The sequence below is a fragment of the Natrix helvetica genome (genome assembly GCF_964273705.1).
Source record: "Natrix helvetica genome assembly, chromosome: 5".
In the NCBI taxonomy this organism is placed as follows: Eukaryota; Metazoa; Chordata; class Lepidosauria; order Squamata; family Natricidae; genus Natrix; species Natrix helvetica.
Window position 1 is genome coordinate 50,585,274 of NC_138551.1, and position 13,631 is coordinate 50,598,904.

The window sequence follows — 13,631 nt, forward strand, 5'->3', positions numbered from 1 at the left end:
TGAACTAAATTATCAAAAAGCTGAAAATAGCTATTATGTTCTAAAATAGAATATTTTAATACTAGCTCAATGTTAAGTGGATGGTCTTTGCATCCAAATCAGATTTGATAAGCACCAGCTAAATTTAAAAAAAAAATAGTTAACAGTCTTCAGTATAAATCTTTGTGGGGATGCCACAATACAGGAAGCAATTATTGCTTATATGATTGGCTACCTTTGCAACTTGATTGTGGGAATTCTTTCATTTACAGGCATTTTGTTCTGGACTCCAAATTTCACTATTTCAAATTCTTTTATTTTGCTTCTGGAATTTGAATAGTAATGTTCTTTTTGCGTGCCAGATTGTGGGGTAATCTCTTTTATAATTAGGCTATATATTTTTTATCTTTACTGCATGGAAGTCCCAAATTATGGTATGATGCCACCCGTCCACCTTAGTATTCTGTATCTTTTCCTCTTTATGCAGTGATGAATTCTAATACTAGGGCCACTGTTATTTTATATATATATCTCATCTATTAAAAACTCAATCAAAACAGATTTCTTTTTTTGTGGATGAGCCAAATTTCAATCCATTTTTTTTTGAACCACTGTCTTTTGGTCCAAGCTCTAATTAATCTGGATTTAGTGAAAATACTGAAAAATAACATATTAGATGGAAAGAATTTAGCAACTAGAGGGTCAGGTTGCTTCAGTCAATCTGTCTAAGACACTAAAGGAGTTGTAGGTTTACATTGCCTATTAACTCCTCTTTCCTGTTCACCAAATTCCATTTCATTATATATTAATGAAATTTCATTATATATTAATATTAGAACACAGTCAATTGAAAGCTCTTACCACAAGAGTGCGCAGGCAGAGGGTTCCAGCGGGGGCACGGGGATCAAGCGCGGCTAACAGATCCCAGACCTTAATTTTTCTGATAAGGAAAAAGAAAGGATACAATTACAATTGTAATTAGTTTACAATATAAGGTAAAATTAACTGCCCTCAACCCAACTCAAGATAATGATTAATATATATACCTCAGTTAAAACAATCTCCTCAAAACTATAAGACAGAAGTACATGAAGTATACATTTCTTCAGAAATTTGCCTTTCTACTCTAAATCTCCCTTCTGCCTACATGACTTACTATGCTATTAGAAAATAATAATAATAAAGGATGCTAAAACTTAGCCTAATGACAAAGAATAATCAAGCTGTGTAGCTGCTCCATGTAATTCCTATAATTAACCATGTGGCATTAAAAAACCCAACTAGAAGCACCTTCAGCAAAGACTAAGTCAAACATAAAAAGTTAGTGGACGGAAACATGTTAGACTATGATCCATACTCAAGCTCCCTCTCAGTCCTAAAGATTTATTGTGTTACTTGAGAGTCCAACCTATCTCACATGGTTTTTTTTTGTGAGGAAAACTGTAGTAGAGAGTACTATGCTTGCTACCTTGAGCTCCTGGAAGAAAGGCAAATATATAATACATAAATGTGTGACAAATCAGATCCATTTGTGTGACCAATTCGCTCCCACAGGGAGGGACTCCTCCGGGTGCCGTCCACTAAGCAATGCTAACGGGCGGCGCCCAGGAGTACAGCCTTCTCTGTGATGGGCCCAACCCTCTGGAATGACCTCCCCCCCGATATTAGAACCACTACCGACCTTCGCTCCTTCCGACAGAAACTCAAGACCCACCTGTTCCAATTAGCTGGCCTGGCCCATTTATAGTTCCGTTTTTAACCTCCTGGCAAACATTTTATTCTGGGGTAGCTTTTTTTTAGGGGTAGTTTTTTAATGTATCTCCAATTTTAATTTTAACTATTATTGTACAGTTTATATGTTACCTCCTCCATCTATATTTATTTATATTTATGTATTTATATTGTGTTTTAATATGACTGTACACCGCCACGAGTCCCTTCTGGGAGAGGGCGCGGTTTATAAATTAAATAAAAGTTAAAGTTAAAGTTAAAGTGATAGCTCTTAGCCATGATCCTCATTTGATTATTCTCACCAAGTCACTGACTCAGATCATTACAATAACAAAGACAAGTTTTAAATATGAGAAAGAAGTTTCTTACTAAAAAACAGTCTGAGTTATTTTTCCTTGTTCAAAAATAGAGGCACAGAGCAGGAGAAATCTGTTAATTTGTTTGGCTAAGTAAATATAATATGAAATTCTGATTTAACCTAATTGGTTTTATATGTACAGCATAAGAACTAAAAATTAAGAGATACTAAAATAGAGTAAAATATGATTATTGGGACTGTGAGAAAACACTGATTTTTCATTATCTTGATTCTTACTCATGTGAAAACAAACTGTAGCAAATTTGCACTTTTAACCCTTCTGTGAACATGGAACAGCTCCTTCCAGTCCCTTTATTTTAATGGCGTGTAAGAATATAGAGAGGGTGAATTCAAAATGATCATAGACAATAACCACCTCTATTCAAGAAATAAGGGACAAAAATAAAGCTTGAAATAATATATTTCCAATTTTTTTTTTTTGCAAACTCAAGTTAACTATACTATTGCACAGTAGACCTGGTATGTCAGCATTTCTGGTTAGTATTGATGAGAGTTTTGTAGATTTCAAAAGTACACGTTTTCTGTGGCGCTTTATTTATTTGTATCCCACATTTATTAATTTTACAAATAATTCAAGGCAATACACCTTCCTCCTCCTGTTTTCCCCAAAACAACAACCCTGGGCTGAGAGCAACTGGCCCAAGGTCAACAAAGCTGGCTTTCATGCTTAAAGTGGGACTACAACTTTCAGTCTCCTGCTTTCTAGCCTGGTGACTTAACCACTACACCAGGGGTGTCCAAACTTGGGAACTTTAAGACTTGTGGACTTCAACTCCCAGAATTCCCCAGCCAGCCAGCATGGCTGGCTGGGGAATTCTGGGAGTTGAAGTCCACAAGTCTTAAAGTTCCCAAGTTTGGACACCCCTGCACTACACCTATGTTGGCATTCTATAGTAGCTTTCTGATTTGTTTGAATAATCGTTTTGACATATAAAATTGCATGCAGTCTCTTTGACATTTTTGCCCAGATTAGTTTCTTCCAGATAACCTGTGTATTATTTTGCTGTGCACTGTAGCTGAGTCTTCAACAGAACAGGGCTCTTTTTCTCTGTTCCAATAATAAAGACAATGTTCTAGAAATAAGAATTTTTTCATCTTTCCAAACTCATCAAAAAGTATACATGCGAAGGTTTTAGGTTGGATGGATAGCCAGTTGGAGGAAAAACATGAGATTTTGTTTTTACATATCATAGCAGCAGCTAGACCTTTGTATGTAAAAAGAATGGAAAGGCCTACAGATTCCCACAATAGAAGAATGGATGGTGAAGTTAATGAAATTGGCCGAGATGGCAAAATTAACTACTTTTATTAAAGAAAAGACTTTGTCTAGTTTTGTTTCTACATAGAAACAACTTTTGGACTTTTTGCTTGAAACTGGAAAAAAAAGCTACATTAATTTTGGGATTTGACAAGTAGAATTGTTTATTATTCTAGAAAGTGTATATTATTGAACTTTAGATCAAAAAATTAATGTATTTTATATTGCAAGTGTATCAAAGAAAGTTGAAAGCTATCTTTTTCTCATTTTTCTATCTTTTCTTATTCTTTGCATCTTTCCCTTTGCATCTTTCCCTTCCCATCTTTTTTCTCTTTTAATTACTTTTCCCCCCAGTTTCCTATTTTATTTCTTATGAAAATTCAATAAAATATATATAAAAAGGTATATGAAAACTTCATGTAAATTAAGCTGGTCCACACCAATAGATCTAGCAGTTCATTTCAGAAAAAGAAACTTGAGTAATATAAATGTAAATGTATATAAATGCACTAGAATAGCAACAAAAATAGCACGTAGACTTAACAGTATATATCGCTACTTAGTGCTTTACAGCATTTCTAAGAGATTTGTAGAGTCAGCATATTGTCCCCAACAATCTGGGTCCTCATTTTACTGACCTTGGAAGGAGGGAAGCCTAAGTCAACCTTGAGCTGGTGAGGATTGAACCCCTGGTAGCAGAATGGGACAACTCGCCACAGCCAGGTCGCTGTGGCCATCTTGCCCTGGCCAACTTACTGTGGGACAATTCACCATGGCTAACTCACCTTGGGACAACTCATCACAGGACAATTTAAAAGTTCAATTTAATTATTTAAAATAAACAAATAAAATTTAATTTTTGTAATTCACATATCAGTTTGTCTCCCCTTTTGCATCTATTCTTTAATTATTCCACTATTTCTTTGATATTAATGTAACTTTTGTCCCGCAGCGGGTTGGCTGCAGCAAGTTGGCTGTTGCGAATTATCATAGACCCCCCGGCAGTGGACAGAGTCTACCTACAATACTGCATTACAACCACTGAGCCATTACAGCCAGTTAAGAAACTGTTAATTTAGAGGACAGCTTGTAACAGAACGGCAAGTTAATCAGTCTGTCACAATGAAAAGCTGATTCTGAGTTGAGAATCTGCAATGAAGTTGAATTTGGGTTTTATAGGTACGTTCTGAAAGCAATTGTTTAATGGGCACAAAAGATCAGTAGGAAAACATGAAATAATAGATGCAATACAGATAAAAATGATATAAAGGCAAATTAGATGTTTTGAATATTCCAACAATTATATATAAACATTATCTCATTTTCCCCCCATCAATGAGAATACTAAAAAAGCTGATTAATAACAAAGTTATATTACATTATATACATTTTTTAAAATCTACTATTAAAATGAATCAAATTGTTTTCTTTTTTGCAGTTCACATTTCAGGAAGATTATTTTTTGATGAAGTGATTTTTCAAAAGGCATTTTTAAATTTCTAGTTTTCAGGTTGTAAGTCAGTTTAGGATAAGCAAATAAGGTATTCATGAGATATGTATCTCATCATGACATTCTTACCCATCATAGGCTCCACTGACTATCCTCTTGCTATCGAAACGAATGCATCTCACTAGTTCCTCGTGGCCTTCCAAGACCCGCAAACAGGCCCCACACTCAATGTCCCATAACCTGTTGGAAAACACAAGAGAAATAACCATTTTATTTTTAAAACTCTATAACTGAATTATAAATTGCAAATTGAACCTGCTTAATAAACACTTAAGTGAGAGAATTGGAATATATCTAAATTTCTATTTTGTATCGGGGGGGGGGGGGGAATCAATGTTTAATGCAAAAGTTAACTTTTTTCATATCCAGTAATTTCAGAAACAGCTGACATGATTTAAACTCTCTAGTGGAATTGCTATTAGGACTAAATGACTGATAATACATAATTGAATCCAGATAAATTGGTCAATAGTAGTCCATATGAGCTTGTGATAACATTTTCATATTAGACAATAGTATATATTTTTTGCTGTAAACTGAGTTTGTTAGTGGAAAGAGACTGAAATGTGAGTTTCCTCTACAGTTGCATCTAAAATGACTATTCTTTCTTAAAACATTTTATTGTCAACCTGGGTAAACTTTTTAGCAACTGCCAAATTGCATTGCATGTGACGATCACGTTTGGAGCTTCTTCACAAGTGTCTGAAATTGCATCTGTTATTTTATAAGTGAAATTGAAAGAAAGGAACATATTACATCAATTGCAATGGCAGATTCATAATAAAGTGAAGGTATGAAGTTATGTATGAATCTGAGTATATGTACTTAGAATGCTTATAGTTCAGTATCCATTATAAAACAACTAAAAATTGACTTGTTATTCATATGGATCTGGCATAACAAAATCTATAATTAGATAGTGCATACCAGTTATTTAAAAGAGAATACTAAAATTAGGGATCTGTAATTCAAGTCTATGGGACTGTTGCCCTAGGGAGCAGGTGCTGTTATACACTTTTATGACCTATGGATAAAAAGACAGTTGTTACACATTTTATGATCCATGGAATAAATGGCTATATAACTGACTGAACTAAAAGTATCTCTTTGTGAATAGTTCATTTTTACTTCATTTCTACGCTCTGAAAGTCCTCTGAAATGCAGCTTTTAAGGTTTGTAAGGTATTGGTGGGAATGTGAAGAAGCAAAAAGAATAACTGGAAGAAACCTAGTTACATAAGAGAGATATTCAGGAGATTTTTAAGCAGATGGAGTTCAGTTTTATCAGTTGAGCCTATGGCAAAGCCATCTTTTTGCTTTAATAGTCTCTCTCCCTATAAAATAGGTTTTAACGTTGTGGAAAAATGATCAAGATAATTTTTCTGACTAAAGGGCCATTCTTGCCAAAAATGCATATAGGGAAACAGTTATCATATCCACTTCAACTATTCTAAAGGAAACATATAAAGATAGTTTGTGATGCTAGCCAAATTTAGTGCAGTGACATAAATTCTAGTAGAGTGATTATGATTTTATTAATAGCTCATGTTTGGCCCATTACCCTGCTCTTTCTAGCTAACTCTGAACAGGAACTGTAGTATTAAGTAACAGCGTCTAGCCATTCATTCCTCACATTTGGCTATGGTCACTGAATTCTAGAGAATTAAATTTCATTCTGCTTTTGAGGTTTCAGTGTCGATTCTGTTAAAAAAAACCATAGTACCTATTAAAGAAGAGTGAGGAAGTAATATAGAATACTGAAATTATACTCAAAAGGTTTACAACCCACTTTCAAAAAACAAGAGGGAGAGGAGAAACACTCTGCAAACAAATGTTTGAATATTAACTCTAAGAAGCATATAGGTCAACTATGTATTCAACCTGAATTTTGTTGAGATGCAACTGCCAACTGCAGCAAAATTCCAGCACAAGGTTTTTATTCCATGTAAGCAGAAATATAATTGTATTCCTCTTTAAATTTATTACCATATTGACATTTATATTAGTTTATTTTACTGTATGTGGTACCTCTAGTTGCTTTTCCAAGATCCACAATATTTAACTGTTTCTTGGTTGGGTTACTACTAGCGTTAGTGTTTTCCCAATTTTATACTTTTAGGTTTATCCTATTCTTTTTCCCAAATAAAAATGATAGGCAAAATCTACTGTTACACTTCCAAGATCGTAGCATCAAACAAACTTATTTCACAATCTCTGTGACATTAATTCCAGAGGATTACACAAATAGAAAAAGGATGAGCCTAATGATAAGAGTTATGAACAATACTTATTAGCAGTTAGACTGCTAGTAGTAACTTTTTAAAATTGACCTTAAATATTAGTTCAAAGAGAGCTTGAAATCATGTTATTCATGGCTAGCGTAGAAGCTCTATGCCAACACAGAATGCATGAAGATGACAAGGATCAGAATATTGCCATTGGTGGAAGGAAGTATACCTAAATAGAAGAATGTTTTCCAATAATGCTATCATGGTTTACATCGCAAGAAAGATTGAATTGGGGTAACACTTGCACCTTTAGAGAAGCAGTTCACTTAAAACATTAAAATAGCTTTTAAATTAGTAAACTGGATTGTATAGGAAGACACTGCAAAATTCACGTATTCACTTCCTTATTCACAATAATTTCCAAGCAGTAGATTTTGCCTATCATTTGCTTTCCTATCAAATCCCATCCAATTATCATCTGAACATAATATTTGTAGTATGGAATGGACTGGTGTTTGGATTATTTCTAGTGAAGGCAGAGCAAGTGGACTTTTTGAATCCAGGCAACTTGTTTCAAAAGGGCTTAAGGCCATGTGCTATGAGAAAAAAAAAGCTGGTAGTTATTAGTTGGATTTAAGAACTGTATTAAAACAGTGCAAATCCAACTGTTTTCATGCACAGCACTAAATCATTAAATGCAATCTCTTATTAATGAGTGTAGCAAATGTGCCAGGGAGAGAAAGAGTGGATATGAGTGTTCCAAACAACAACTTTTCATACAAATAATGTGTAGCAGTAACCTAAAGCTTCCCTTCGTTTCTAAAATAATATATGATGAATACAGAAAGAATCCACATGCACATACATAAAGCTTTATGTCAAAGTATCTTTTAGTTGGAGTTGCTATTTATAGTCCGTGTTTGTGTATCTGTATGTATGTTCTGTATGTACGCCTATGTGTTTTATATATTTTCTGTGTTTTATATGCCCCATTGTACGCCGCCCCGAGTCCTACTTGGAAAGGGAGCGGCTAATAAATTCAAACTTATTATTATTATTATTATTATTATTATTATATATATCACTGTTATATGCAGGTCTGTTTGCCTTGACCCTCCCCTCCAGCACTAGTCAGTACTAATCCTATGCTTCATACCTAATTGTATTGTCAGATGAACCACTGACAACTAGTCTATCTCTATATTGTAGACATGCAATGCCTCGCTTGTGGCCATTTAAGGTACGAACGAACTCACAGGTACTTGTGTTCCATACCTATAAAAGAAACACAAAGAAGAAAAATGATAATTTGGAAATATTACATATATAACAGGTATTTGTATGAGAAAGATTTACAGTATATTGATAATAGGATCAGGGTGATGAAGTGGTTAGTGTTAGCTTGGGATTGAGTGTAACAAGCGGTGGCGCAGTGGTTAGAATGCAGCAATGCAGGCTAACTCACTGCTCACTCCAGGAGTTCGATTCTTAGCAGCTCAAGGTTGACTGAACCTTCCGTCCTTCCGAGATCGATAAAATGAGGACCCAGATTGTTGGGGGCAATATGCTGACTCAGTAAACTGCTCAGAGAGGGCTGTACAGCACTATGAAATGGTATATATGCTAAGTCTAAGGGCTATTGCTATTAAAGAGAGTGCAACAAATTGTGATTTAGTTTATGGAGTGACTTTAGGACAGTGACATATTCTTTCAAATCTTACCTATTCACTGTGTTGCTTAGTTAAAGGTAGAATATTAATGAAATAAATACAATAAATTAATACATTCAAAATCATACTGATTTCAAGGTTTGCACCTTTATAGTTCTATCCCCTGATGCTGACACGATGTATTTGTCATCAAAGTCTACCACATTGACGGCTGCTCTGTGTCCAACCAGAACCCTTCGTAAAGTAATGTCTGTTGGGGAGGCCATGTCCCAAACAGCAATGGAACGATCCTTAGAACACGTCACCATCATCCCATTATTAAAGCGCAGGTGCAGTACCGCTTCACAATGATGGATCAGCGTGTTGAGCATCTCACCAGTATTTACATCCCACACTCTGGAGTTCATGACAAAAGAGAAGATGGAAAAAAGAAGGCAATGAGTTTCTTATAGTAATTATAAGCTTCCTATCACTACATGAAGTATCAGAAATGTCCTGAAAAAATGTGTTACGTGTCAGCCTATAAGATTACTTTGAGAGGAATTGTTTAAGTAGCATGTGTGGCATTAAGAAAATACAATAAAAATACATTCTTTATCTGAGTAATTTTATGAAATAGGACATTCTTACATCCATTTTTAAAACATAAATAACAAAGGACATAGTCTGGTCAACACTGAATCATGAACATTTGACTGAGCTCATGCTTGAATCAAATAACAACTTCTAGAGAAGCATTCAGATGCTGCATAATTCCCACAAGCACAGCAACTCACCATTTGTTCTGAAGACAAGAGTTCTTCAAACACTACATATTTAGTGTAGTGTTTAACTACCATTCAGTTAAAAATGTTTTCATTTGCCCTGTTCAGTCAGTACAGTATTAACAGTACTGTAGGATTATTTTGAATTAGGTGGTCTCTGTAGCTATCCCACATGATTAATAGAAAAAGTCTAGAGCAGGGGTGTCAAACTCAAGGACCGCGGGCCAGATCTGGCCTGCGAGGTGGTTGGATCTGGCCCAGGGGGCCATCCTGAAAAACATAAGAGGCTGTCCCACGTAGCTTTGGCCCAGTCTACCCAATGCTACTTCAGCGCAGTCTACCCAATGCAGCTTCAGCCCATCTATCCAATGCAACTGCAGCCCAGTCTACCCAGTGCAAAGCGGTGTGTCATCTGTCTCTTCTGCGTTCTGGGCCGGGAAGGCCTACGGTTTGGAGCCAGGAGAGAGTCTGCCTTCTTGGTGTTAGACGGTAGGACCTTCTTCTTATCTTTATTTTCAATGAGATTCGGGTCTACCAAAGAGATTGGTACCCATGCACAGGGCTGCTGCTAGATTCCATTTGGACTTGTTGTCCATCTGCCAACTACATAGCCAAAGAAGACGCCTGGAAGTCACCGAGGTGGATAAGGCTCGGGACGCGAATTTAATAGAATCCAGGGTGGCATCCACAGAAAACTGCGTGGCAGAAATGATCTTAGTGAGGTCTTGGTGAAGACACTCATCCTGGACTGGGATGAGGTCCTGTAATTGGCACAGGCACATAACTGCTGTGTGGTTGAAGTAGGAGGCCGCCACAGCAGATTTAATTGCCCAGGTGGAAGTTCTTACGCAAGGTAATTTCCGTACACTTGTCCTCCGGTTTAAACTTATCGGCCACATCCCTTGATACCACCGTGGAGGAGGTGGCCAAGGTTGCTATCGGAGCATCTACTGTGGGCAACTTGAGGGCCTGGGAGAACGCCTGCTCCATATTATAAAAGTGGCAGTCATTACTCCCAGGATTGGGTAAGGTGGAAGGATTGGCCCACACAGACAAAATGGCTGCCGGAGGCTCCATTGAAAGAGGCTCAGGCACGAGGAAACTACAGCCAGCCGTTACAAAACGCGCCTTGGCTTTCAAGCCGCGGCTCGTCTTCCCACACCGCGGCTCGTCTTTCCCAGCCGCGGTGCACCCGTTGAAGCAGAGACTGACTCTCTGAGCCGCGGCTCGCTTCTTCAAGCTGCGGCACGGTCTTTAAAGCCACGGCTGCTCTCTCAAAGCCGCGGCACACTTCTTTGAAGCTGCGGCTATCTTCTGCAAGCCGTGGTGCACCTGTTGGAACCGCGGCGTGATCTTCCAGTCTTCCCACACATTGGAGTGCCTGCAGTCGCTCCCCTTTGCTGCTCCGATGGAGGCTGTCACCCCCGCACACCCAGGGACCAGACAGGACTCCTCAAGGCCCAAAGGTAGGAGAGAAGTGCCAGAAAGGCTCTCCTACGACCTTATGAGACAGTAAATATGGTATCTGTGGCCAGCAGCACCAATTTGGAATAGCCAATCAATCAAAATAATCAATTTGACCAATGTAGAAAAAACAGCACAATTTCCTCTAATGGAGTCAAAGCCAGTGCTTGGACCAAAGACTGAGAGGAAACTGGGAGCCAACGGGGAAAGGAGGATACTTAAAGAAATTTCCCTGTCTTTGGACTAATCAGGCTTTGACCCAACCCAGCTGTAGCCCCTCCAGCCATCTCTACTGGAAAATATAGCATATTTTACAGCCTGCCAAATAAAATTGTATATAAGCAAAAATTATTGATTCAGGTAATATGCCGATAATATTTTCTCAAGGATAGTTATATTTATATATGTATATGGTATATATGCATTGTTAAGTCTGAAATCGAGGATTTAAGCTTCTCATTTTCAAGCTTACTTTAATAAAAGCACATGGCACCTTTTCTACCTTTTTAAACACCTCCTGTCTTTTTTGTTTCAGAATGAAGTTTGACTTGAAGAATCACCAGTTCAGCCTAGGAACTGTACAGTACTCACAATCACAAGCCAAGTAATCTCACAATTCAAACTTCACTTTAGACATGAACTCCCTAGAAAGTTACAAAGAACTCTTCTTTCTGCCTTATCCCTCCCACTCATGCTTCTCATCATCTACAATATCGGGCTAATACTATTGTGAAATGAAATGCACATGATACTATTTTTACAAACACATGAAGCTTCTTAGATTCACTCAGGCATGACAATTTCTTGCTTTGATTATACTCATGTATAGGTAGTTCTCGACTTGCAATGGTGATTGGGACCAGAATTTCCATTCCTAATCAATATGGTCATAAAGCACAACTGCACTCTTTGCAATGACAAACCCTGCGGTCCCATTTGCCATTGTTAGATAACACAATTTCTTGTTGGCTTCTCACAGACAAGACAGTGGGGAAGCCAGCAGGAAGTTTGAAGCAAGTGGAAGGCAAGTGACTGCTGATAAGTGGTGGGGGCAGTGACGTGCAGTCAGGTGAGGCAAGTGAGGCACAGCCTCACCACTCTCATCATGAAAAAAAAAAAGTAAAAGGAAAAAGCTGAGCTAGTTGCTGCCTCACCGTGGATGACTCTGCTTAACCTCACTGGTGCTCTCCCTCCCCAAGTGTAATGACTTCCTCCCCAGGCCCCCATTCATTTCTCTCTCTCACACACACAGCTGGATAAAACTATATAAAAATCTAGCCCAGCTTCCCTGATTACAAGTTTGAAAAGGCAACGTGGCTCCACCTGCAATCAAACTACACTTGGGGAGGGAGAGCACAAGTGAGCACTGAGGAGACCACAGGAGGAGGCAGGAAGCCAGGCAAAGAGCCATGCTGTAGTACACATACTTCCCCCCAGCCTCTTTCTTTTGGAAGGCTCGGCTCGGCTCCCCTCCGGCTTCTCTGCCTCTCCTCTCACCCCAGCCTGCCAGCAGGAGGTGGTGGGTGGGCTTTATTGTGTTCCAGGCATTTCCCACCCAGACAGCAGGCTGCATTTGCAATGGTGGAGGTGTTTGGGAAAGGCAGCAGGGGAATGGGGGGGGGGGGGAATGGCAGAGGAGCTGCTTTCAAGCCACTGGAAAAGATATCCAATCCAACTTTGGTATGTGGGGGGGTTTGTTTGAGAGTGAGTGAGAGAGGGAAGGGGTAGGAGAGATAGTCCAATCCAACTTGTGTGTGTGTGTTTGAGAGAGGGGGAGGAAGGGAGAGAGGGAGGAAGGAGGGGAAGGAGAAGAAAAAGAAAAAGAAAGAAGGAGCAAAGGAGAAAAACAAATGCTGTCGCTTTAAATTGGAACTGAGCATGCCTGGCTGTGGAATTCTGGGAGTTGAAGTCCACAAGTCTAAAAATATTTGAAACCCAGCACTGTGTCAGTGCCTCACCAGTCATAAACCTCACCGCACGTCACTGGGTGGAGGGATGCAAGAGGGTATTTGAGGTTGTGAGGGAGATATGGTAAGGTTTAGGGAGAGTATGAGAGAGGTACAGTATGGTTCAGGTTGGCGCAAATAGGATTGTGTGAAATTATTAGGGAGATGTAGCAAGGGTTGGGGAGGAAGTATGAGAGTGCATGAGTCGCTGGCACTGTGTAAATGCAGAGGGGGTGGGGGAGGTTGTGCAGATGGGGGAGATTTACCCCAGTGACTTGCAACCTTCCCTGACAGCTGTAGGGAAGATTTCAAATTGTGATCACGTGATCGCAGGGCACTGCAACCAGTTGCAAGTATGAGTCAGTTACCAAGCACCGGGTGGTGATCCCATGACTGAGGAACTGTTGGGATGGACCTCTAAGGACCAATTGTAACCACCATTCATTCAGCATTTTGTAACTATGAACAACTGCTGAATGGTCGCAAGTCAAGGACTACTTCTAAGATTACCACAATGCATCATAAATATAAAAGGATGACTATGTATAATGGTTGGAAACATTAACACAATTCATTAATTACATGTAAGATCATATTAAATAAATACCTCAAGAGTTGAACTGGAAGCAGTTTTCTGATCATAACTAACAATGCTTGTCTTAAAGCTATAGATAGCACAAGAATTAGCTATCTTACAGACCGC

General features: G+C 38.4%; 1 protein-coding gene across 1 annotated transcript in view; it reads right to left on the reverse strand.

The window, feature by feature from the left end:
* LOC309392902 (F-box/WD repeat-containing protein 1A) overlaps positions 1 to 13,631 on the reverse strand; it is a 39,485-nt gene that overhangs the window by 13,813 nt on the left and 12,041 nt on the right. Inside the window, exons 6-9 of the mRNA XM_081954476.1 lie at positions 8,901 to 9,150; positions 8,241 to 8,359; positions 4,927 to 5,037; positions 841 to 919 (exon numbers count right to left, since the gene is read on the reverse strand). Coding sequence (XP_081810602.1) covers positions 841 to 919; positions 4,927 to 5,037; positions 8,241 to 8,359; positions 8,901 to 9,150 — 559 coding nt within the window. The remainder of the gene's footprint in view (positions 1 to 840; positions 920 to 4,926; positions 5,038 to 8,240; positions 8,360 to 8,900; positions 9,151 to 13,631) is intronic.